General features: G+C 36.1%; 1 protein-coding gene across 3 annotated transcripts in view; it reads right to left on the bottom strand.

Moving 5' to 3' along the window:
- The window catches only part of Arap2 (ArfGAP with RhoGAP domain, ankyrin repeat and PH domain 2), a 195,872-nt gene that overhangs the window by 145,467 nt on the left and 24,050 nt on the right, over positions 1 to 26,355 (bottom strand). For all 3 annotated transcript variants that reach the window (XM_004624513.2, XM_023699120.1, XM_023699116.1), the window contains exons 3-6: positions 19,560 to 19,618; positions 18,118 to 18,194; positions 17,311 to 17,402; positions 15,633 to 15,986 (exon numbers count right to left, since the gene is read on the bottom strand). In XM_004624513.2, coding sequence (XP_004624570.1) covers positions 15,633 to 15,986; positions 17,311 to 17,402; positions 18,118 to 18,194; positions 19,560 to 19,618 — 582 coding nt within the window. The remainder of the gene's footprint in view (positions 1 to 15,632; positions 15,987 to 17,310; positions 17,403 to 18,117; positions 18,195 to 19,559; positions 19,619 to 26,355) is intronic.

Raw genomic sequence — 26,355 nt, 5'->3', positions numbered from 1 at the left:
TTTTCCTCATTTGCTTTTAAGGAAGGTAGACAACAATAGCCTAGGATTAGATAAAGACTTTGGCAATGTTCATAGGAAAACAGTATATGGAATGACTTTCTCTATTTATGTAGTTATTTTTAAAAATGATACTGTGAACAATGTCCCCATGCACATTTCTAAGGTTCAATGAAAAACGAAGTGTGGCCACACATACTGTCATTGAACCCATTTCCATTAACGGAGATAATTCTTAAATGAAGAAAGTCAATAAAGTTTTCAGCCCTCATTAAGCTTCTTCAGCTACTTTACTTCGCCTTGAATTTTCCTTTTGTGCATGAATGTTTTTTCAAAACTAACAAAGCTTTGTTAATTGGATTTACACAGGTAAATTATCAAATTTTGATTAAATAAGCTAGAAAAGCCATGTCAAAATAGAGGATCGCTGAAAATTACTCAAAATTCAGTGAACCATGCATATTTTTTGAAAGAGGATCACATTAAAATAAAACAAAAATGGTTACTGGCATGCATAAAACAAAAGAAAAATAATATAATCTCATTTTCTATTTAGGCGTAAGTGGGGGAAAAAGTCGATTTTTCTGCTATTCTATGTTTTGCTTTTATTCCCCTTCCCTGAACTCAGCAATGCACCAATTTTGAAAATCTGGTTCTCAACCTAGCTTTCAGCTTGGACTCATGTCATGTAGGTACTTCAGCTGTTAACACAGATAATATATGGAAATGAACTTCCTGTGTTTTTTTAAAAAGTCATTTCTAAATAAGTAGGTAAATATCAACCATGTCTTCCTTTTCCTCTTACAGTTTTCTAACACATTTAAGACAAAGAGTTGATATAACTTCCTGTGGCTTTCAAAAGATTTAAAGATAGCAAAAGAACTTCAGGCATTTGGAAAGCTACTTCCTTAGCGACACATCTGTGACGCCTGTGAAATACAGCACAGCGCCCACAGGAATCATCTGTACATTAAAGCATGTTGCTTAAAGTTAACTTAGACTAAAAGTGATCTAGTGGAGAAAACTTGTTCATCAGTGCAAGACAGTTTCACATGTAAACGCTGAATTAATTATGAAGTGGTACGAACACTTAACAACCTTTTCATACAACCACACTGATTACCTGGCCCTCCTTCCATCTTATTCTTCTGTCTTTTCTGCTTCTAGTTACCTTATCTTGGTCTTCAACATCCAACAATATTACAGACATCCCGTTTTTACTTTTTCTAACAACTCAGCAGTTCTTAAAATGCCCAGCATTAAAAGTTGAAAGGTAAAAAAACATTAACTAAATGTATAACAGTTACATGTAGAATATCACTTTGTACCCACTTCACGTTTATCTCTTATCACACTTAAACAGCGTGAAAATACAAAATTTCCTACACAAGCCCAAAAGTGCATGATGGATAAATCAAACTTGTGTTTTGTGCCCCCAATTGTCACTAAAAATGGTAGATAGGTAGAGCTTTGTAGTACACAGTCTTACATTTTAAAATAAAAAGAATCACCATCTTTGAAAGAGGGATAGTCCTTAGGGTCTTTACTTATGCCTACTTCCCTGTGCTAGCTTTTTGTCTTTTAGTATTATACCACATCACCTACACAGAATTCCTTCCTTGCTGGTTCAATCCAAAGAGGTCACAAAATCATTCTCTCAAAGCACCTAACACAATCTCTATTTATATTTGTTCACGTACTTCATGCCAATCTCCCCGACTCACATTTACAACTTTGTCCATGTAAGGACAAAATCCAAGAACATCTCCTTCTCTATGATACACAAATAACTGATATAAATATGGCACTAAGAAAGTCTGTTGAATGAATAAATATCATGACAGCACAGTTCTTTTACAAATATGGACACAATGTGACAGAAAAATAAAACCTAAATACTCATACAATCAGCAGCCTTCAAAACAAAAGTTGGGGGCTGGCCAAGTAGCTCAGCAGATTAAAGTACCTGCAAGCAGGCACAGGGCTGGGGATTGAATTCTCAGGCCTGCGGTGCTGGCCCCAACCCTGGGGTGTGCTGACATGGCAATTGAGACAAGGTGTGGTGACATACACCTATAATCTCAGCTCTTGGGAGGCTATACAGGGGTGATCACTATGAGTTGGATCTAATAGTGAGATCCTGAACACCCTGTAGGCCCTTCCCTAAAATACAATGATAATAAAATAAAATGAAACAAAGGTTAGGGAAAGGCAGAAAAACTTCTAAAAACTCAGAGTTAAATTCAATGCCAGAGAATCAAATGAAAAAGAGCTTAGAAGCTACCCTTAATACGTCTTGCTTAGGATCATTCAATTGCAGCCATTTGAACTAATAAAGCTTTCTTTAATTCCATTACCAACTACACAGTTTGACATCTGAACCAATATCCAAGATCAAGATTTGTACACATAGAAAAATGAGAAGATGAAGAAAGGCAGACAATTCAGTATATTTTAGGCTTAGGATCAAAGATGCTACCTCTGACTAGAGATGTCTCCCTCCTAGGCACTGTTCTATACAGGAAATACTATCAGAGTGTCAGCCTTAAAATAGTCTCCCAATCATTGTAATTAACTCCAAGGTAACTATTTGATGTGTTCATCCACAAGTGACTCAATATTTTTATAGACTGCTAAATCATTCTAGTTATCTATGGAGGGACAGATAAATAAAACAAAGAAATGGAATTAGAAGGACACAGTTAGAAGCTGAAAGAACATCCAGTGAGTCAGAGATCTAGTCTGCAGTCCTAGCATCAAAAGGTTATTTGTCCTGTGACTCACACATACTGTGAGCGCTGGAGTCCATGGGCACTCATGCTCTGGGCTATTCCTCTTGCCTCTGTCTCTAGCCCTTTCGTTCCTCACAGCCTCCCACGAAAACCTTCTCTGCATGGAAAGCTCTGTCCACTCCTGTCATGGCTGGCACGAGAGTTCTCTGTTTAAAAGTCATCTCCGATTGTCACACAGGTTCTTCAGGCCCTTGTTCTCTTGTTACAATCCTATACTTAATCACTCTTACAAAAACTTTAATTATATATGTTTTGCTTTATTATTTCACACTACATTTGAGATGTCTAAGTAGAGAAACTATGTGTTTTACTACTATAAAACTACTATAAAAACTATTTAGTGCATAAATTATTCACCAAAAAAACACAAATTTACATTTTATAAATATAGAACAAAACAATATTGAAAAACACTTTTAATTTGACATTTAATTGTTTTCAAAAGATCATGATTTTTACAGGACAAGATAATCCTACTTTATTATTAAAGAAAAAAAATGAGGGGCCGGGGAGATGGCTCAGTGGAATAAGTGCTTCCCTGGCAAGCACAAAGACCTGAGTTCAATACCCGGTTCCACCAAAAAAAAAAGAGTTTATAGGAATTTTAAAAACACATTGTATTTTAAACTCACCATATAAGCAACAACTTCCCAGTATTCATGCATTGTGTGTGTGTGTGTGTGTGTGTGTGTGTGTGTGTGTGTGTGATGAATCCACTTAAGATCTATTCTCATGAACACTTTTTTCTTTATTATTATTATTTTCACGTATTTAGTACAGGGTCTACAGGGTCTCACTACACAGATCAGACTCCAGTGATCCTCCTGTTTTCAGCCTCCCAAGCCCCAGGATTACAGGTGCACACCACCACACCCAGTCTCTTTTGCCCCCAGGGGCAGGGCCAGCACATCATGTAGGGGATGGAATCCCAGTCCCTGTGCCTGCCTAAGCAGGTGCATCAGTCTGCTAAGTTATCTGGCCAGCCCTCTCTTAAACACTTTCATGTATAAGTATATACATTTTCATGTATAAACACTTTTCATTACTACCTATAGCCATCATGTTTTATACATTAGATCTTCAAAACTTATCAGTCTTGTACTTGACAGTCTGCACCCCTTTAGCAAATCGCCTACAGGTGGCATCTTTATAAAGTTCACTGTATTAAAAAAAACAGATGGGGCTAGGGATTTGACTTAGCGGTAGAATGCTTGCCTAGCAAGCTGGAAGCCCTGTGTTCGGTCCACGGCACCAAAAACAAACAAAAAAATAATAATAATAATAAAATAAAAAGGGGGCCGGCAAGATAGCTCAGCGGTCTAAGGCACCTGCTTAGGCAAGTGCACAGTACCATGGTCCACTCCACGGCACCACATGCTGCACCAGCCCCACCCCCAGGGTGGGCTCAGCCAGCCCCCCTCCAAAAAAAACCAGAATAAAGTAGTAGTTACCAGAGTAATGGTGATAACAGAAATGTTAATTACCATTATATTTATTTTACAATGTACATACATGTATATCAAATCACTAAATTATGTATCTTAAATAAAATTTATGTCAATCACACCTCAGAAAGGCTAAAAGAAAAAAGAAAACTATTAACTATCGCTCTTCATGGCTTATACATTTAATGTCGCCTACTTAAATGCAAAATAACCAATTTAAGATACTTCTAAAACTGCATTGATTTACGCAAGCATTGCATAATCTGTTGCTCATTAAATGTGTCAATATTTAGCCATTTTTTGCATATGAACTTCTATACTGAGTTCTAATAACTGGTTAATAAATGATAAAATTTAACACAAACTTCCTGACAGTATTATTCTTCTTTCCAGAGAAATGAAACAAATTTAATGTTGGAAAATTTTAAAAAATGAATGAAAATTTCAACTAAGTAGTAAAAAGATGAATGTAAGAAGTTCTATAATTGAAAATTCTAATGTAAATTTTAAAAATTTTATTTTAATAGCTACTGGCAAAAACCATATTTTAAGAATTATCTTTTCTATGTGAGAGATATTTCTCTCATGTGTTTATGAGGGTTTTTTTTTTTTTTTTTTTTTTTAAGGGAAGGGTCTATAGGATGTTCAGGGTCTCACTACTAGATTAGACTCCCACAGTGATCCACCTGTTTACAGCCTCCCAAGGGCTGGTATTACAAGTAAATGCCACCATGCCCAATCTCAATTGTTGGCTCAGTACTCCCTGGGGGTGGGGCCAGTACAGCAGGCCCAGGGATCAAACCCCCAGCCCTTGTGCCTATTTGCAGGTGCTTTAATCCACTGAGCTATTTGGCAGGCCCTTATTTATGAGAGTCTAATCAGGATTATACAACTAACTGCACTGAGATTATATATGATTAATAAACCCACTATTGGGGTTAAGGTACTTTAAAAATTTTCTCTGAAATAAGTTCCGTGCTTCCATTAAATTTCATTTAAGAGCTTAATTTGTTCTGTGAATAAAATAAAAAATTGCTAACTTTCCCTGTTATTGTCATCGTACAATATACACTAGGTCTGAAATGATGCATCATACCAAGAGATTGTAAAGCTTCAGTCAATAAAGAAGTGGCCTTGGTAATAAAGACAGCAAATCTACAATGCTTTCCTTCAGGCACCACGCCAAGCCACATAACAATATTAACCCATTCAACCCCGCGAACAACCAGAGGAGATGAGCAGTATCTTACTGTACACACAAATTTACAGAGTCACCGGTTGGTTAGATAATTTGCACAAGTCCCATAATAAGAGTAAGTGGAGAACGTATCTAGGGGTCAAATCCAGCTGGTTGGTACCCTAGGACTACTCTTAACTACTACACAAAACAGTCTCCAGTACATTCGACGGCACAGCGTCCTAGACATCCCTTTAGGTGGCAATAATATTTCACCTCTATGCATTTTATGTGTGAGCTCAATTTTGCAAAGTGCTTCAAAACTCCTCTAGGAAAAAAAAGGTAAAACAGATGGGAAAAACATCCTGAGTTTTATCTTATTTTGTTTTTAGGGTTCTAAGGGGATAAATTTCTTAAAGAAGGATTTTTAGAATAATTTATAAGGCTTGTGGAGTATTACTGAATGGATTTCTGTAACTCTTCCCCTGAGCTCTGGGAAGGCAAGGGTATAAAACTTCAACTGCTTTCATAAAAACAGCTTTACCACCTGGTATCAATTTTTGATCCCTCACAATGTCTATCTTAAAAATGATTTTAATGAACAGTATACATGCGCACACCCAATTAAATCTCTATTTATTGTTGTTTTATTTTTATTTTATGTATTTGGTACAGGGCCTCATTTCGCAGCTCAGATTCACAGTGATCCTCCTGCTTTCAGCCTCCCCAGCACTGGGATTACAGGCCTGCACCACCAGGCCTGGACTCGGTCACCGGCTCAGTGCACTCGGGGTTGGAGCCAGCATGCCATGTGGTACTGGGGATCGAAACCCGGTCCCTGCACTTGCCTATGCAGGCACTTAGTCCACTGAGCTATCTCGCTGGCCTTAAATCTCTATTTATGAAGTACTCACACACAGCCCTAAATGTCAGCATAGTCTTTCCATTTTTTTCATATTACATCAATTATATAAAAACTCAACATCTAAGAATACACAAAAGGACACTAAAGAGTTAGGGATTATCAAATCACCACTTTTAAAAGTCCCACAACTGGAACAAACCCCAAGGCAATATGATAAACATATGATTTTTATTAATCACGGCCCATATCATCACCATCACCCTCAAAAACTCTAAATAATCTTGAAAAAAAGATACAAATATGGCATTTCAGGTTCATCTGCCTTGTTTCCATAATTCTAAAGAATAACAGAATGTGTTCTCACTTCAGATCCTAATCAGCTCCAACGTTTAGACTTACTAGTCTCCAAAATTATAGATTTTATTTTATTTAAACTCCTTAATTCGATTTCATCGAATCACTCTTTTAAGTATGAAGCTTTTAAATGATGCAGTATTTAAATAATGCAGTCCTTTAAATGGTGAAGTATTTTATATAGACAGATGTGAGGAAACATACCAACATAAGAGGCCTCCGCTTTTCTATCTTAATTTCCTCACTTTAAACAAACCAAAGTAATGGTTTCCAAGAATATATAAGTCAAATGAACTGAGCAATGAAACTAACACAAAGCAAAATAAAAACTCTTCAGTCATATCTCTGCTGTGATTAATCCTTTACATGAAGGGAAAAGTTATTTCACATAAAATTCCCATAGCTAAAAGGGTTTTTTGCAAGTCAATTGTAAAGCCTAAACTTTATTTATTTACCTATTTTTTTTCTTTCTATTGGCACATATTTTTTACACTTTACTTTTCTGAGACAGCGTCTCACTAGACATCTTAGGCTAAGCTAGAACTCGCAATGATCAGCCTCCCGAGTGCTGGGATTACAGCATGCTCCACTACACCACCTATTTGCACCTAGTGATGGGGTACAGTGTGAAGTTTGATTCCTGAAAATATTGTGCAACAATTAACTCAGGGTAATTAGTATATCCATCACTGAAACTTTTAGAATTTCTTCATAATAAGTTCAAATTCCTCTCTTCTACTTTGAGATATATAATACATTACTGTTTATTATGTTCACCACACTGTGCCACAGGAATCCAGAAGTCATTCCTCTAGTCTAACTGTATCAGTGAATGCCCCTCCCCAACTCTGTTATCCAACACTACACTCTCAACCTTCATGATCACTAGTTTCTTAGATTTCACCGATGAGTAACAGCTGTGCCTGGATTATGTCACTTAATATAGTATGTTTCATATTCATCCTACTTTTACAAAGTACAAGATTTCATACAAAGCCTCAATTTTAATAACAGCTACAAGGTATAAATACACCTTAAAGAGTTTAGTTCTCATCTGACATATTTAAAAATCTGCATTTCAGGCTGGGGAGGCTCAGTGGACTAAGCGCCTGCTTAGGCAAATACAGAGACCAGGGTTAGATCCCTGGTGCCATATGCACACCAGCCCCACCCCTGGGGGATGCTGAGCCACTGAGACCAGGCGTGGTGGCGCACGCCTGTAACCCCAGTGCGGGGGGTGCTGAAAACGGAAGGATCACTATGAGTCTGAGCTGCATAATGAGACCCTGCACCACACACACACACACACACACACACACACACACACACACAAAAGTCAGCATTTCATATTTTAAATTCAAGCTCTAAATGAATAAAAGCCAGATGATGAATCAAATCTTCCCTTTATTTCTGCTCTTCCCCTATCCTCATTAAAAGCCATCAAAGGATTTGAAAGTAAAACTAAATAAATTTCTTCAAACCAATAGTGACTAGAAGGGACAATAACAATATCCGCCAATCAAGAAGGGATAGAAACTGACTTTAAAGACTTGGAAAAGCTAACTGATAAGCCAGAAGTCAAATCAAATTAAAAAGAATATCTAACTAATTTACCTCTACAGAACCTCAGGAAATAGGGGCACCAAGTGCAACAGTCCCCACTTACCTCTGTGTGGCTTTCTGTGGTTTCACTCACAAACAATTACAGTTCAAAAATGTCAAATGGAACGTTGCAGGCTTTAAATAACTTTTATAATACCGTAACTGTTTTACTTTTCATTAATTGTCGTTAATCACTCTATGTCTTCTTTGAATAATTATGCTATATACATGTATGGGAAAACTTATCAATTCATTCATTTATTTCACCCTGTGAATATACTGTGTGGTTTCAAGCACCCCCCCCCAAGGGTGTTGAGCATGTGTCCGCAAGGTAGCTACAGAACTGACTAGCAAGGTGCAGGCAGGGTGCTGTGCAGAGAAGAAATTCCAAAAGGCAGTTTAAGGTGTGCCACCCTGAGCCCTGGAATCCTCCACTCCTTTTCCCTGATGAAAAAAATGCTCTGCTCTACAACAGAGAGTAGGATGTCACTCAGCAGAAATCAGAGGAACTGTTGGCTGGAACATTCAGGCATGGCTCAAAGTAGGGGACATTTTTTAAACCCAACAGTATCAAATAAAGGTAAAGTTTAACCCTTAAATACTGACAGTCAGTCAAAGTTCTTAACTACTAAGTTGCCAAAAAGATAGTTACTAGGCTTCCAGCCCTCAGGAGTGTTCTGGAAAGACAGAAGCATGAAAAGTCTCCAAAGAAAAGTGTTAAAAAGATTGTGACCATGTTCTAAGATACAGGTAGCAAGTGCTTCAAGTGCTTCCAGTCAGCATCTTGCTGTGGCATCTTGCTTCAAAGTGAGCATACTGAGATTAACAAAACAGGAGGAAAACACCTCTATACTACAATAAATAAATAAATGCAGAAAGACTCCCAACTTCCCTTCAAAGATTAAACATCACATAGAAAAGCTTCAGAAAATAGTAAGATCCTCAAAACGGTAAGAGTTAAATGAAAGAGAAATGAATTGTGCATAGCTCCAACAAGAAAGCTAAATTACATTTCTATTCTACATATTCTATCTATATTTAAAAAGGTAAGAACTGTTCCTATGCTAGAAGGGAAAGTAAAAACAGGAGAAAATAAACATAACCTTTGATGGTGGTACAACAACTGCTACTGTTAAAAAGTCAACACTGAAAAAAAACATTAAAATATACACATACTAAAAGAACCTCATACAAAAGTTGATAGGAAGCGTTTCAGGACACAGACATGATTAATCTAGTTTACACATAGGTACACATGTACATATGCACTGTAACATCACTTTGCCCAATTAATGTGCAATTCTAACATACCACATTGAATTTTGCAACACTTAAGACTATGTGCTTTAACGGCAACCAAAAATACTACAGTTTAAAAGTTCAAGATAAGTGAGCAGTTTATTTCTGTTAAAGTAAGAACTGACTAGGGCCCCCTTCCAGGCACATTATCAAAGGGTGCCTGCAATAAAATGAAATGGTGTTCTTAACAGAAGCCGAGGCTGCTGAGCACCAACTAGAAGAAGTCTGACCCACACTGACCGACTTTTCCAAATGACACCACAGAGGTAAGCCCTGTTCTGGACCTTAAATTTTTATATGGAAAATGAAGGTACCTAGAGTCATATAAGTTTGAGCCACACAGCAAAAGAATGATGCCTTCACGACTCTAATTTCTGTCTATCTAACTGTAATACTTTTATTTACTTTTTCTGCACCCAAACTAAAGGAATTACCCATAGAGAATAAAAGGGTTTTTTGGTTGTTTTTTTCTTTTCCTCATATTACAGATAAAGTACTGAAGCTTTTGATTTCCTTAGCACAATCTTTTTGAGAAACGGCCAAGAAATGCACTAGTATAAAAAGATTCTTTTAGTCAGGGACTTAACATTCAATTTTAAGTTCAACAAGGTGAATGATACGCAATACCTCAGTCAGAAAGAGATTTGTCACCTTTCTACACTAAAGTCTCCCAGAGGACAGCATTGCCAGGAAACTGAAGGCAGGACACTGCACGAGGCTGGCAACTCGCTCCACTAAGCTAAACTCATGAGTGCAACTGCTGCAGTCCTCGGCTCACATGTCCACATCAGTGTTTTGGTTGTTTTTTTGTTTTTGTTTTTGTTTTTGTTTTTTAATGTATTTAGTACAAGGTCCACAGGGTCTCACTGCACAGATCAGACTCACAGTGATTCTCCTGTTCTCAGCTTCCCAAGCGCTGGGATTACAGGCATGCCACCATGCCCAGTCTCAGCGGCCATCTCAGCTCGCCCCAGGGGAGAGGCCCGCACAGCACACTGGAGATTGAGCACATGGTCACTGTGCCTGCCTAAGCAGGCGCTTCAGTCCACTGAACTATCTGGCCAGCCCAACCCACATCAGTTTTGTCCACAGTTGGTTAGTGAAATCAATCAGGCACCTGGAAACTCCTAAGGGCATACCTGCTGGAAACTTCTCTCTGATATGCACATCTCCTAAAAGCAGAGTAGCTCATTTTACCATGTTCTCTTTACAGCCCGTCTCAGGATTCTTTCTCCAAGTTACATCTTTGGGAAATGCCAGAATAAATTATAATAGTCTTTAATATTTGCATGTACACAGATTTGAAAAGCTTGAGCTTACTATTTACAGCAGAGCTTCTGCCAGTTCATGGTGGCAGAAGACAGCAAAAGCAACAATAGAGGACAAACCTCTTTCTCTCCCTTACGTTACGGCCAGTCTCCAGTAATTAGGGTGCTGCCAATACAATCAGCAGTCTGATAAAGCAGTCACCCATCCTTCACTCCAGAACCCTTCATTCCAGCATGAATCAATCCCAAACTCTAGATTCAGCCACCTGCAAACACGCCCCATGTAAAACGGTATGAGGTTGGGGGGGGGGGAATCTGCACACAAGCCATGATGGTCTCCCCCCCTTTTTTTATATTTTAGTAAGGATCTAAAGGGTGTTCAGGGTCTCACAACGTAGGAAAGGGTCAGGGTATTCTTTTAATCTCAAGATCTAGGGAGACATTTTTTAAAAACAAGTATCCTTTGTTAAGTTTTCATATGCTTTGGCCTGTTTCACACACTGCTAACAGTCTCCGTTTCAACACTATCAGCCTTCTCTCATAGGATTTTTTTGGCAAATTATCTTAAGCTGTATTAAAACTACATTCTTTAAATATTTAAATACATTTTCATATTGTAAGCGTAACTGGAAATGCTTCACTATTTCTTTGGTTGCATAATGTTATGTAATTATTTCTTAACTACACTGTAATTTTTTAAAACTATACATTAATTCAAGTTGGCATTTCCATTCCAAAAGCAAACAGACACTCAACCATGGCAAAATAAGTGCAGACCAGGCATTTTATTACTCTGTTTACTGTCACAATCGAGAACAATTTCAAACACTACTGATTTCTACTTACGTGCAGCTTTTTAAAAAAATATATCCTAATTCTTTGCATACATGTCTTCAAAGGGCAAACATAATTATAACAAAAGCACCATATTCACTACTCTTAATATGCACCAGTGTTCTCAATGGCGCTGCATATTTTCATCCATTAATACAGTATTGAGCTCAGTAATTTATACTATGAAGTCCTGTGGTAAAAAAAATATTGCTTTTTTAGAAAAATCAAAAGAAACAGTAACATCTAAGGCTGATACGTTTAGTGATTCTTTCAATAATATACTACATATCTACCCTGTGCTAAGTGACTTTCTGCAAACAAAAGCAACATCAGCCACTGCCCGTCTTAGTTACTGTTCCCACTGCTGGGACAGGTCAGACGTAACACCCAGCACCCACATTTAAAGGGCAGATGCTCACAATTTAGCTCACAATTTGTGGAGGTTTCAGTCCACAACTGGCTGGTTGCAAGGCAGGGCGGCACATGGCAGAGGGGCAAAGTTCACGGTGGTAGAAGACAGCAAAAGCAACAACAGACAGAGGACAAACCTCTTCTCTCCCTTATGTTACGGCCAGTCTCCAGTAATTAGGGCGCTGCCAATACAATCAGCAGTCTAATAAAGCAGTCACCCATCCTTCACTCCAGAACCCTTCATTCCAGCATGAATCAATCACATACTCTAGATTCAGCCACCTGCAAACACGCCCCATCTAAAACGGTATGAGGTTGGGGGGGCATCTGCACACAAGCCATGATGGTCTCCCCCCTTTTTTTTTGTATTTTAGTAAGGACCTACAGGGTGTACAGGGAGTTCAGGGCCTCACGACATAGATCATAGATCAGACTCGTAGTGACCCACCTGTGCTCAGCCTCCCAAGAGCTGGGATTAGCGGCACGAGCCACCAAGCCCTGTCTCAACTGCCATCTCAGCACGCCCCAGGGGGATCTAACCCCAGCCACTGCATCTGCCTATGTAGGCACTTCCATCCACTGAGTTATTTGGCTGGCCCTCATGATAGTCTCTTATGCAACTCACGTAAATTAAATAAATCTTCTACCATATGAAGCTTCCCAAAGAAAACAAAAGAGTCAAGGGGCAATGGGATAAAGGGACAGTTGTAATTTTAATTATTTTTTGATTAAATAGAATTTGAGAAAGATGGGATCCAAACCATACTTTCTGGGAGAATTTCATGTAAAAAGAACAAGAGTAGAGGCCCCCAAAATGGACCCCTGCTTTTCATTGTTTTTATAATTAAGGGAGTAACAGAAATTATTTTCCTTATGTTGTGATCTGGTTATATTTTTTACTGGGGGATCACAGGAGATAGAGGACACTGGTTATAAGATTTTAGTTGACCATGTAAGCTGGCTAATGGTTGTATAGGCCACAGGCCAAATCTGGCCCACACATGGTTTATAAAGTTTTATCCATTGGTTTACATGATACTAATGTGTTTTTGTGCTACAAATACTACACTAAGCAGTTGCAAAAGAAAGCATAATAAAAGTTAAAATATTTACTATTTGACCCTTAACAGAAATTTTCTGTTGGCACCTGCTGTATGGAGTTCACATTCCATGTTGGTCTGGAATCCCTGTACCAGTCCCAAGGTCCATGTTAAAACTGCTGCGCAAGGAATGGGCAGGCATCACTTGGTCTAATTAAGGAGCATCTTACGTGAAATAACCTATGGAGTCTAACAAGAAAGGGAAAAATCTCAAATTTTATTGAGAATCTAATAAATACATACTTTATGGCAGGAACATGTGTTTAAGTCATAGCAGTACAGTTATGGAAAAGTCTTTTTAAACTTTTTGTGGAAAAAAAATCCTTTTCATACTTATATCCAGGAAAAAAATTTTAAGCCAAAACCCCTTCAATCTCTTGATAACATAAAAATACAAATTTAAAGACCCTTTCTCATCTAACATTGGGCAGAGTTAGAAAGAGTATATCATCAAATCTGATAAAGAAAAAGAGAATAAAAAAAATATAGTGGTCCCAAAGAGGGCCAAAAGTGGTCAGGCCATTTCAGTGTGCCCCCCCATAACAAGCCGTTAAGTGCAATGTACCACCAGATACCGCCCAGGAGATGCCAGCCACCGCATGCTCCACACGCACTCTGCGGTGCTTCCCGTGATACTCTGACAGAGCCCTTGGGACTCCTGAAAGACCTAAATTTTATTGAAGTGAAAATTCTCAGAACATCCAGTCTCACTGTTGCGTTCCACACATGTTTATACTTGGCTGCTGACTAACACTTTTAGTATTTAAAGATGCATTTACCAATTTTACTGATGACTGATAAAAATCACAGAATGCACACTTGACTACCTTGTCATCATAATGTAACCAAATAGAGTGACACAAGACAACTGATAATAAGCACACTACTTTAAAATCTAAATTTTTCAAAGATAGGGCAGATAGCTCAGTGGATTAAAGCACCGGCTTGGGCAGACAGAGGGACTGGGTTCCATTCCCAGAGTGCCATGCCAGCCCCGCCCCTGGGGTGCACGAGGCTTGGCGTGGTGGCATGTGCCTGTAATCCCAGCATTTGGGAGACAGATAACAGGATGATCACTATGAGTCCAATCTGTGTTGTTAGACCCTGTAGACCCTGTACTGAATATGTTAAAAAAAGATGCAAAGATACAAAGTAATATGTTAATTATATAATTACTAACCACAAAATTATAGGTTGTCGCACTTTTTTTCTTTTTGTGTTGTTTTGAGACAGCATCTCACTATATAGCCCAGGTCAGCTTCACATTGTTATGTAGCTTAGGATGGTCTCAAATTCAAAATCTTTGTGCCTCAGCTTCCCAGGTGCCGGGATTACAAGCATGCACGATCATACTTTGTCTGGCTTTTGCTTTTTACAGAAATGTAATTCCAACCAGGCTAGTAGTGCATACCTGTAATCTCAGCACTGTGGAAGGTTGAGGCAAAGAGATGAGAAGTTTGAGCTCCATTCTGGAAACCTAAGAGATTTAGCAAGAGCCTATCTCAAAATAAAAAATAAAAATAAAAATTAGGCTAGGGATGTGGCTCAGTTTAAAGGCTCTGTCTTTTGGTTATCCTACACCCTAGATAACCAAAACAAAAGATAGGGAAAAAGCCTAATTCTTGTATCTACCAGTCATCACAAACTTCTTTTAATATTTTTTTAACTAAAATTATTTTAATTTGAACCAAGCCTATATAGAAATGAGGCACATTTCAGGAAAACAGTACAAAAAGCCAGCATATTATAGGAACTCACAACATTAGCTTCTAAAATATGAGAAGTTAAATCCCTCCAAAATTTAGTAATTTCTGAGGAACATTTCAAGTAAAGATAAAAAAATAAAAAAAATTAAAAAATCCCCAAATCGGGATGCCAGAAAATAATTTTCATTTTAAAATATATCCCTCTCCACAGATTTTTCAATATTATAAAATACTTGCAAGATTCTTTACAAACATCTGAAATAACATGTCTGATCTACAGGATGCTACTCAAGGAATTCTGAGCAACACACAAGAATCAGAACAATGTATCAATAACAGAGAAGACCTAAATCTAACAACGATGTGCTTTTCTCAAGTACAATAAGCCTTGTATTCTCAGAGAGAACAATGTAATGATAGGAGCAAAACCCACACGGTGTGGGCCGAGTAATACTAACTCAGTCCGTGTTGCTCTTCTTTGCTACAAAGTGGGACACAGGAGAATGCATTTTGATGTGAAGTTAGAAACTAACGTCAAGAATCTAGATGTGTGAGCATGACACGAGGCCTCAAGGTGTTATTCAGAAGCTGGCTGTCACCCTGCATTACACTTATCCCATACGTCAAAAGCATACAACTGTACAAGTATACTGCAACTCCCGAAAAACTTGATGTGTGTGGAGTGTTGAAAGGAATATGGAAACCAAGCAAGTCTAGAGATGAATAAACTTGAATTATCAACACGTGCTCTTTATAAGACACAACAAGGAATACATACATACCCTTGAGGAGAGAGCTTGTCCAACCATCCTGACTTAACCTTCATCACAGAGGATCCATAGAAACATGCATAGGGAGAGATGGCACTTGAGGAAACAGCTGATGGCTCCACATGTCCACTTGTTGAGTTGAAAGGATAACTGTGCCTGTTAACAGGGTCCACATTTAATGCTTTTTGAGTCCTAGACTTAGAGGCCTTTGAGTTTTTTCTTCTTAAACTCTGAAAGCATTCTTCTACTGTTGAGTATTCTGATTCAGAAGCAGAGTCTTGTAAGAGATTGTTTTTATCCTCTCGAGGTATCCAAATATCTTCTACTTTGTCTTCAATTGTATTCTCCTTTCTATTATCATATACACTAAGTGGAAAGCAAAATTATTAAAATTTTAAAGTACTGATATGATTTAACCAGTCAGTTACCTTTTTAGCTACAAACAACCAATTTAAACATAAGGAGAAGTACTTTCTCATAATTTAATCTGATTCCATTTGTTTTAGGTCATTGAGTATAGGTGGCTAGGATGGGGTCTGACCATACTCTGCCTCCCAACTTGAACCTCAATAATTACAGAAGTGGTCAATAAAGCCTCTGTTCTCTGGCAAACATCATGAACTACTCCCTTTGTTTGGAGACCTCATTTCCAACTTGTTACTCCCTTTGTACTTTGCTATAGTCCAAGGAGCATATGTTCTACTATAATATGATAAAACAGAAAGTACACCTGACTGCTCAGAGTTTTAACGCTACTGGCAACAAATACTATACCACATTAGTAGCCAAAAATAATTTTTAAAAGTTGGTGTAAATTCAGAACGTAAAAGCTACATTAAGATAAAATACTGTATCAATGAAACACTAGAATACATTCACAATCGCTGAGCATAGTCATATAGATTTAAGAAATAATACAACAGATTCCTTTATTTATGTAAATAAAATTCCATTAGAAGGAGGTTCTGGTAATCAATGAAATACATATCTAGGGGTAAGATTACATATTCGTGGATGCACTGTTCTAAAAACTATTACTTCCTTAAAGCATGATTTAGCCTAGCCCTTCCACATTTTGTATTATAATGGGTTCATATTAAGTGCCTAAGAAAGATAGGGGATAACTTAAGGGAACCCATAACAGTTTTACTCCTGATAAATGAAAGATAAATATAACAATTATCATAAAATAATTATTCAATATGCCAAAATCCAACAAAACTGAGAGAGCCAGTACCTTAAAACTACTGTGTAACTTTTGTGACCCAAGTAACTGGATAATTATCAATCCTATCAATGAAGAAATACTAATAGAAAGGACATACTAACACTGGGAAAATTCCATGTCAATGTTACTTTACAGTGTCTCCTTATCCTTTATAATAAATTAATTTCCCACCTTTAAATTTAATCAACGTAACTACATATCTGTTGTTTGGGGGAGGGAACAAATGTTTATCAAGATAGAACAAAAATAATCTACCGTAGAATATCACAATCCACTCAATTTACAAACCATAATTAAGTCACTAAAAAGGGTGCTGTCATGGAGACATATAGAAAATAAAAGCTTGAAATTATCCATATAAATTATCTTCTTAGAAATATGATACCATACTATAAGCAAGACAGCAACGTTTTAAAAAAATTTATCCTACAGAATTCATCATTATCAGTCGAGCCTTCATACCTTGATTTGATTAAAAAAGAGTTCACAGAAGTGCTGGTTTCCCCTTTGAGAGTTTCTTCATGGGTCCAAAATTCATTCTTTATAGACCTCTTCTATAAATAAATACACACATACATTTAGATTTTTGATTTATGATTTGGGAATATTTTTTGGTGTAGAAACACAATGTTCCATATATATATGAATTTAATTACAGAAATTTCTAATTGTGTGAATTTAATTTTTATTAAAAATCAACTTAGATTAACAACTTCTGATGCCTTTTTCATTTTTACTAAATCACTAATCATTTCAATTTAGAAAAAAAGATGCTAACCAAGAACAAAATTTAAGTCTCTCTATTCTTCTTCTGTATTTTATACTGCAACAAGACCAAGAAATTAAATAAAATAGCAAAGGGTACAAGCATTACAAAAGAAAGCACAAGTGATATAGAATTAAAATACATAAACAATTTGATGTCTGAAAACTCTGAATGCATTTGGATGTAAATCAAAGCAAAATCTAAGAGTACCAAAGGGCTTTATACTTTATTTTCTTCTTTATTCTTTATAAGCTAGTTTTATCTTCCACTGAATTGTTAAAACCCAATATCCTCTACTCTTAACCTCAAAATGAAAAATGTGTTTTTAAGACATAAATCTGAAAACACAGCTTTCCAATAGTTTTACAAAACAGAAATTTTATTTTGGGGAAATTTTCTTCAATATAATGCATTCTTCAAAAAAGTTGCAGCAAAATGAAAAGGCACACAGAAGCAATAGTAATAACTGATTATGGAGAAAAAAATAAATGTATGAGACTAACCTTGGAATTTTCTAGTCTCTGGAAGAGAAACGTCTCTCCATAAGGAAAGATGGAAGATGAATTCTCCTCATTTGAATCTTTTGAGAGAATTACAGAATGAGAATGGAAAAAGAAATAAAGTAAATTATGCAAAAAGGAAATAAAAGCATGTTTTAATTATTTTATAGCAAAAAACAATTTAATATTTACATTGGGAGAGTTGAGAATGCTTCTTATCCCATAAATTTCCTCAGCCCGTGGAGTTCCCAATGTAATTCACTCAACAGCCCACTTATTTCATAATCACAATAACAATTATTAAATGATAACCTATGTACATATCCCTGCTACCTTTTAAGATTCCCATTAATATAATCAAGAATTTTTCTTAACCATCCAGTAGAAAAGTATGAAGATGAAATATAGGAAGTAAAGCCATGTTGTTATGTTGAGCTGTGGGGGACTCACGTCAATAATTTCTGACATTGCCAATTAAACAGAAGACCCAATGCTATTATGGGCTTCTGTACTCTTTTAGAATATTTTGCTGAGTTTACACACCTATAATATTCAACAACGGAACTTAAAAAAAAATTGGGGTATAACTATGAATGTCCATTTTGTATCTGTGTATTCAAAGTGGTTGGGATAGATATATAGTTGCATTCTCTTAATGAATAGAATGATTTTTTCTAATGGTGTTTGTAAGTAGGATCACAAGTCTGCATCTTGTACAGCAATTAACCACTAAGAAGAATATATGCAGTGTATTATTTGTTGAAACTGTACTTTCGATTTGATTTGAAACTGTCTCATTGCTATATGTTTATCAATAAAATTTAAAAAAAAAAAAAAAAAAAAAGAATTTTGCTTACACAGAACAGAAACTGCCACTGCGTCACCTGGAATAATAATTCCTAAATAAGAAAATACTCGAAAAGTTTGGATCTTAATTCTATTATAGTGTTTAATGAACAATTATAAACAGTTCACCAACATAAAAGCTAGATATCACTCAAACTATCTAGAAGAATGTTTCTGAACTTGGTATAAGCAGAATTTCCAAAAGGAAAGAAAAACTTCTCCCACATCTATTTATCAGAGCAACCATGTCAGCCCTCTCCTGTTACCATGGCAAAACCGTTTTCCATATTATTTTTGCCCTGTAGCGCACATTGCCAGAAAGCATTTAATTTAGATAAATGCCTTCTGCTGTGGATAATGACAAAAGCAACCACTATTAAAAAGTTTTGTACATAAGCAGATGCAAATTTCAAGGGGTTTTTAGCGTATATTGTAGTCCTTTATTCACTTTTCTTTAAAAGTATCTGAGTACTGTGAACACCCACAGAACATTATTCCCACCATTTCCTACACCACTGGTGGGCTGCCTTTTCAATCACAGTTTTAACATACTCTCAAGGCTATTAAAGGAAGGCTAGTTTGCAGAGACAGAGACTCACTTGGCAATGGCACAGATTTCCCAGCTGAGGTAGTAATAGTTCTTCTCTCACGGAAGTAGCTTAAAGTAAAGGGGAAAAGTCATGAGTTATCAATTATTACTTGAATAAAGGATGTATTATAGAGATATACAGTCTTATAAGAAGGGATATCAATATTTAAAAAGAAGTCTAAGTTGAAGTAAACAGAACAGCCAAATTCCATAAATGTATTTTTCCATATAGCCTTCAAGGAAGATTTCACTGGAATTTGTAACTATTCTTCTGATAGCTGCAATTGACAAAAGTAGACAAATGTATTTGTTCAACATTAGTACACTAGTATTCAATGTTATAATTTCAAAACTGTCAGCCATATGTAAGAGAAATGCATTAACTAGCTTTTCATATTTCTGTAGTTCTTTGTCATTAGCTTCAAAAATACATCCGGTTCATAATTTCAAAATATATCCACAATCTTCTTTCAAAGCAGTCTTGGGTAAAAACCATTACAGGTAATTATAAGAGCACCGACAGAGATAACCATTGTAGGGAAAGAGAGTAAGGAATGCCTATCAATGTATGAGTTCTACTTTTTCTTCCATTTAAAGTGAAAGACCAGAACATCCTTAACTTCTCTTAGGTACAAATCTACTTCAAGTCATAAAATGCTGAAAGATAGTGAAAGAACAGAAATCAAGAAAACAGAATATGGACAAAACATAGAATTGATTCTAACCAAAAGCCTATTGCTTAAAATTCAAAGATCAATAAAACTGACCAACTTCAATGTAGAAAAAATAGAAGAAAGAAAATTTTTTTTAAAAGTTAACATGAACTTTTCAACATGGCTAAACAGAGAAGGAACCGCATTGAAGTAACCCAGAGAAAATCTAAAAGCACATGTAACTGGAAGAACGGGAGAAAATACATCCAGACACCCAAATCAACCTGAAAAAGTCACTAACATCAGCAACTAACTAAACAGAGAATATCACCTTGAATCCTAAGACAGATAACAGGGTCTGGCATTAGAGTGGGGATAATAAATTAGTATGAAAAACTTGGTTGATAACTGGACAACATGAACAAATGAAGTCTCTGATTTGGGGGCTAGGAACTTAGCTCTGTGCAAGGCCATGTAATCCCTAGTACTGTAGAATATGATATGCGAAATATTAAATAGGAAATTTTAGTAGCCCTATTTCTATTACAAAAATCACTCACAAAAAGCTCCAGATACAGATAATTCACTAGTAAATTCCATGTAAATTTCAAAAAGAAAAAACAACAGCTGATGCAAACTTTTTTGAGAAACAGGATCCAAGAGAAATTCCCCAATTAACTCTATAACGTCAATGTAAGTGATGGCCAAACCAGGCAAAAACATAACTCTGGAAAATATTCTTCATGATAAAGCTGTAATAATTAACAATATATTAGCAAATGAAATTACACAAGGACAGTACAGTATAACAGGGTGAGATTTACCCTAAGAAATCAATGTTAGCTAAATATTAGTCAAATTTCTGTAATTTGTCATATTATCAAGATACAGAATAAAAGAAGCCTGTGAACATCTGAGTATAGATACAGTGGTTCATGCCTGCAGTCTTTGTACACTGGGAGGCTGAGGCAAGAAGACAGCATATTTTTTTAGGAGACTACTGATTTATTTTATCACATACTTTAAATGATCCACAAAATCTACACTAAAATAAAGTGGAATCAGGGCATTTACAGAACACACCAATCCCACAAAGCAAAGGACACTGAATCACCATCACTGGCTCGAAGATGACAAATTTAAAGCCCACCCCCAGCAACTTAGCAACTCGGATAGACTTTTGTCTCAAAATAATAAAAAATAGGGTCTGCGGATGCAGCTCTGGGCAGAGGCCATGTAATCCCCAATACTGGAAAATAACGTTTGTGACAACAGATTCAAGAAAAAACATAACACACTTCAACATTCATTCACGACAAATATTCTCAGCGAACTACAACGAGGACATTTCTTTAATAGAAAGCTTTTATGAAAAACCTTCATTTCCCCCAATACATACGTACGACCAGGTGTTTCCCCTATGACTGACAGCAAGACAAGGGACCCTGCTTTCACCACTGATGCTCACACGATTTCAGAGGTCCCAGCCTCGGTGGTAAGTAAGGTGTTCAGGCGGAATGAGGGCTGGAAGGCAGGACAGCAGTCCCTCACTCCTCCTGGGGGTCCCATTCCGCACACCCCACGACAGGTGAAAACTAGTGAAGCAGCGACGTCATGCTTATTTTAATATATAAAGGCTTTATAAACACTTCCCACACTTTAAAAGCACTTCTAATGTTTTAATCATTTTCTAAACTCGTAAACCTATGTAATTTTAACAACATATGTATACCGTACAGCACTGCAAAATCCCTCAACACAGTGAAAAAACCGCCATAAATAATTTCATTAATACTTTTTTAAAACCTGCAAAACAGTGAGTCCAGGAACATCGAACCGTAAAATACCGAAGGACTACTGTTCTTCAAAAAAGGTAATGTAACAAGGAAGGAAGGGAGGGAGGGAGGGAAGGAGGGAGGGAGAGAAAGGGGGAGAGAGAAAAGGAAAGAAAGAAAGAAAGAAAAAGAGGGACCCCGGGCCGGGAGCTGGCTGGACGGCCAAGCGCAGCTCAGGCCAGGCTCAGGCAAGCGCTGGCCTGCCCACACCGGGCATGGGAGTGCTCTCCTGTAATCCCCGCGCTGCGGAGGCTGAGGGCAGGGGGACCACCACGAGTCTGAGGCACATAGCAAATATATACTTTTAAAAAATTAAATTAAAAAAAAATGAAGGTTTTATAAACCCTTTGCACATAATTAAAGAGTCTGTAAAAGTCTCAGGATGAAGGCGAAATACATATAAACTCAATATTTCTATTATAATACCAATAAGCAACTAGAAAAATAATTTCAAAATAGAATTGTATTCATAATTTCATATAAAGTATTAAATACTTATTGATAAATTCATCAAAGTATGATGAAGACCCACAAACAACTTTTATTTATTTGGTACGCCTGCAAACTTAAAACTATAAAGGATTACTAAAAAAAACTTAAATTCTAAAAAAATGGACAGATACACAATGTTAATGGATCGAAAAGCTCAATGTTGCCAAGATATCAATTTTCTCCATACTGATATATAAATTGTACACAATTCTGAACATTATTCATAGGCTTTTCAAATAGAAATTAACAAAGTGACTGCAAAATTTATACTCAAATATAAATAACCTAGAATAATCAAAACAACTTTGAAGAGTTCAAAAAAATTGGGACCTGGGCATAAGTTCAATATTTAATCTATAACTACAGTAATCAAATCAGTTTATTACTGATGAAAGGACAGACTTATAACTCACTGGCATGAAGTGGACCGTCCACACATAACAAAAACTACCCAGGTTTAACAAGAAACCAAAAATTACCAAAATACAAATTAACAATACACATAAGAAGATGAGTGAATTTAAAAATCATCAGTTGAGAAAAGGCTAAAGGCAAAGTACATCTTCTACCCATTCTTCAGGAGAGTGTGAAAAGGAGGGTTGTTACATAAGCACAGGGAAACCCAGACATTACAGAACTGCCACTTCCTAATTGTGACGTTTTATGGGCTTATACATCTTTTATAAAACTCATTAGGAACAAAATTAAGGTTTCTTGAAAGCAAGCAGTAATATTCAATTATTTGTCCAATCCTGCATAACTATATCTGTTAAACTGAGCAACAGATTTGAAAATAAAAATACATAATAGAACATTGTTAGTTATCCAAAATCCATAACATGCATTTGATTTATTTTACCCTGATTCTGTCTTTGCTTCTGCTATTTCGTTTAGCTTCTGTTTTTACTCTTCAAATAAAATAAAATAAAATAACATTTTAAAAAATAATAAAACTCATGAGAATCCATGTTTTAAAACTTATACTTTTTTGAATATATGTTATGACCTCCAATTAAATCACTTAAAAATAGAAAAAATTTACTGTTCATAGTGTTGATATATAAAATATGAAGTCCATTCCTAAACGTAAGGAAAGAAAATAAAACTTTAAAAGTGATGTAGTAAGGGCCAAGGCAATAGCTCAGTAGAATGAGCGCTTGTCTGGTACATGCAGGGTCCTGAGTTCAATCCCTGGTACCGCAAAAAATAAAAATAAAAAAATAATTAATTAAAAGTGGTGTAATATACAAAAGCATCAAAATATTATCAAAACTGGAATAAAATTCAGAAAGTGCAAGAGCTCATCTTGAAAACTATAAATTACAGAAACAAAAATCTCATTAAACAGAGGACTATGCCAAAGATTGAATATTACAGACATAGAGAAACTCCCTGTATTAATCTCCGAGATGTAATGCAATCCCACTCCAAATAATTAAAGCATGTGTGCTCATGCATACACATGTGACCGATTTAACAAGTGGATTCTAAAATGCATATGAGAAACAAAGTACCAAGGATAATGAAGACATTCGCAGAAGATAGTGGAAACAGATGCTCTCGAGATAGCAGTATTTATTGTAAAACCATAGTAATTAAGATATTACTGATAAAAAGATAATAGACTACTAAAGTAAAACAAACAGCCCATGACATTTAGTTGTCATTTAAGAAAAAAAAAAAAAGGTCATTATACAACAATGACTAAGCTATGGTCTTCTGACTGAGTGGGTCGCTTGGGAATCTACATGCAAAAAAATGAAATTTTACTTCTACCCTACCAGACACAGAAATCAACACAAGGCGCAATATAAAACTCAGTGTAACCGGCCAACCAAAACACCTAGAAGATGGAAGTATTCTAATAACTCTAAAGGCAAAAACAGTTTAACCTTATTTTTTTTAAAAAAAGAAAAAAATATATATACATATATATACACACACACAAGATAGAATAGATATGCAGCTACTTTCTCTTAGTTTACTGAGAAGAAAGGTACTAATACTGTTTAGATAAAATACCATGTCTGCATCTTGTCCTCTAAATAACTACTACAAAGACAACAACATGCAATGTATTAATTACTGTAACTACCCCACTAACCTTTTTTGAAACTGTTTCATTGCTATTTTATCTTTTTCACTCATCCAAATGAATAAAACATAAAATTTTAAAAAATTGGTAGACTTGACTAAATTGTGAAACTTAATAACTTTTATTCATTAAAACCTCATCACTAAGGAACACACACAATGCACAGGCAGGAAGAAGACACCAGTCAAGAGTTCAGACCCACCACAAATCAGTAGCTCAAAAATCATTATGAAGGAGAAAAAATGCCATCAAAATTACCATAAAAAAATCAAATTGGTAAAAGATTTGAAAAGTAATCGCACTAACGAAGATGAAATATGGCCATTGGAGCATAGACACATTAAAAGGCACTCACAATCACATTAATCATTAAAAATACAAATTCAAGTGACTACAATGAAGTATCATTCCATATGCACTGACAAGACTACCATGCTTAAATAACCACATGTCCAGTGTATGAAGTAAGAACACACATATACTGCTGGTGTTAAATTAGTACCAATACTTTAGAGCAACCAGTTAGTATGCATTACCTACAAAAGTCAAAGATACATAACTCCTATGACAATCTAACTTTTTGGTGTGTATGTGTGTAACAAATACACATGTACATATCTTCCAAAAGTAGTTACCCAAATGTATGTCAAAAAGTAAGTGGGTAAACAAGATATGGGAATTTCACACAAAAAAAATAACACTTCAACAATTAAAAGAATAATTCAGTGCCAGCCAAATAGCTCAGCAGATAGGGGCCCAGGGTTCGATCCCTGGGCCTGCCTTGCCAGCCCCATCCCCAGGGGCTCACTAAGATGGCAATTGAGACTGGGAATGGTAGCACACGCCTGTAATCCCAGCACTTGGGAGGCTGTAAAAGGAGGATCACCACAAGTCCAATCTACGTAATGAGATCCTATAGACCCTGTACTAAATACACACACACACACACACACACACACACACACACGAATAATTCAACATTCAAAAACATGGGTTCCTTTCAAAGTCAGGCTGGTAAAGATGTCTACTATAAATTACTAACAGTTATATGATTCCATTTGTAAGAACTCACAGAATAGGCTAAACTCTAGTGAGTTCACTGACTGGCAAAAGCCTCAGGAGAAACCTACTGCAAAAGGTCACAAGAGAATGTATTTGGAAAGGTGACAGATGGGAATGTTCTAGTGGTCATGCGAGTGTACATACTTGTCAAAACCCAAGAATTAAATATTTAAATGAAATCTATTTTATCATGTGTAAATTATATCTAGATAAAATTAATTTATATGTGCATATTTATGTCTAAAAACATAAAATACACAAATATACATGTAAAATTCTTAATACTAGAAATAGGAATTATTGACCAACAAAAAAGACACCATGGTATATGTATACAACAAAATACAGCTGTAAAAATGAACAAACTAAAGACAACGACATGAGTATCAGAGCAAATGAGATGAATTAAAAGGATGGTAGTATGATTACATTTTTAACATAAAAAATGATAGCATTTTTTTTACAAAACGGCAAAACTATAAATATGGAATATGTACCTATCAGGTAAAGTCATTTAAAAACAAAAAACAAAAAAGGCCATTTGAAGTCACAATAGAAATCACACGAGAAAGGCATGAAATTTTAACAGAGTTAAAAATAATTCCCCCTTTATTTGTTCATTATCTCCAGAGTTTTGATATTTTATTAAGCTGCAATTGTTTTCTTATA

The sequence above is a fragment of the Octodon degus genome, unplaced genomic scaffold (genome assembly GCF_000260255.1).
Source record: "Octodon degus isolate 3935 unplaced genomic scaffold, OctDeg1.0 scaffold00006, whole genome shotgun sequence".
Classification (NCBI taxonomy): Eukaryota; Metazoa; Chordata; class Mammalia; order Rodentia; family Octodontidae; genus Octodon; species Octodon degus.
This window is presented reverse-complemented; position numbering and strand designations above follow the sequence as displayed.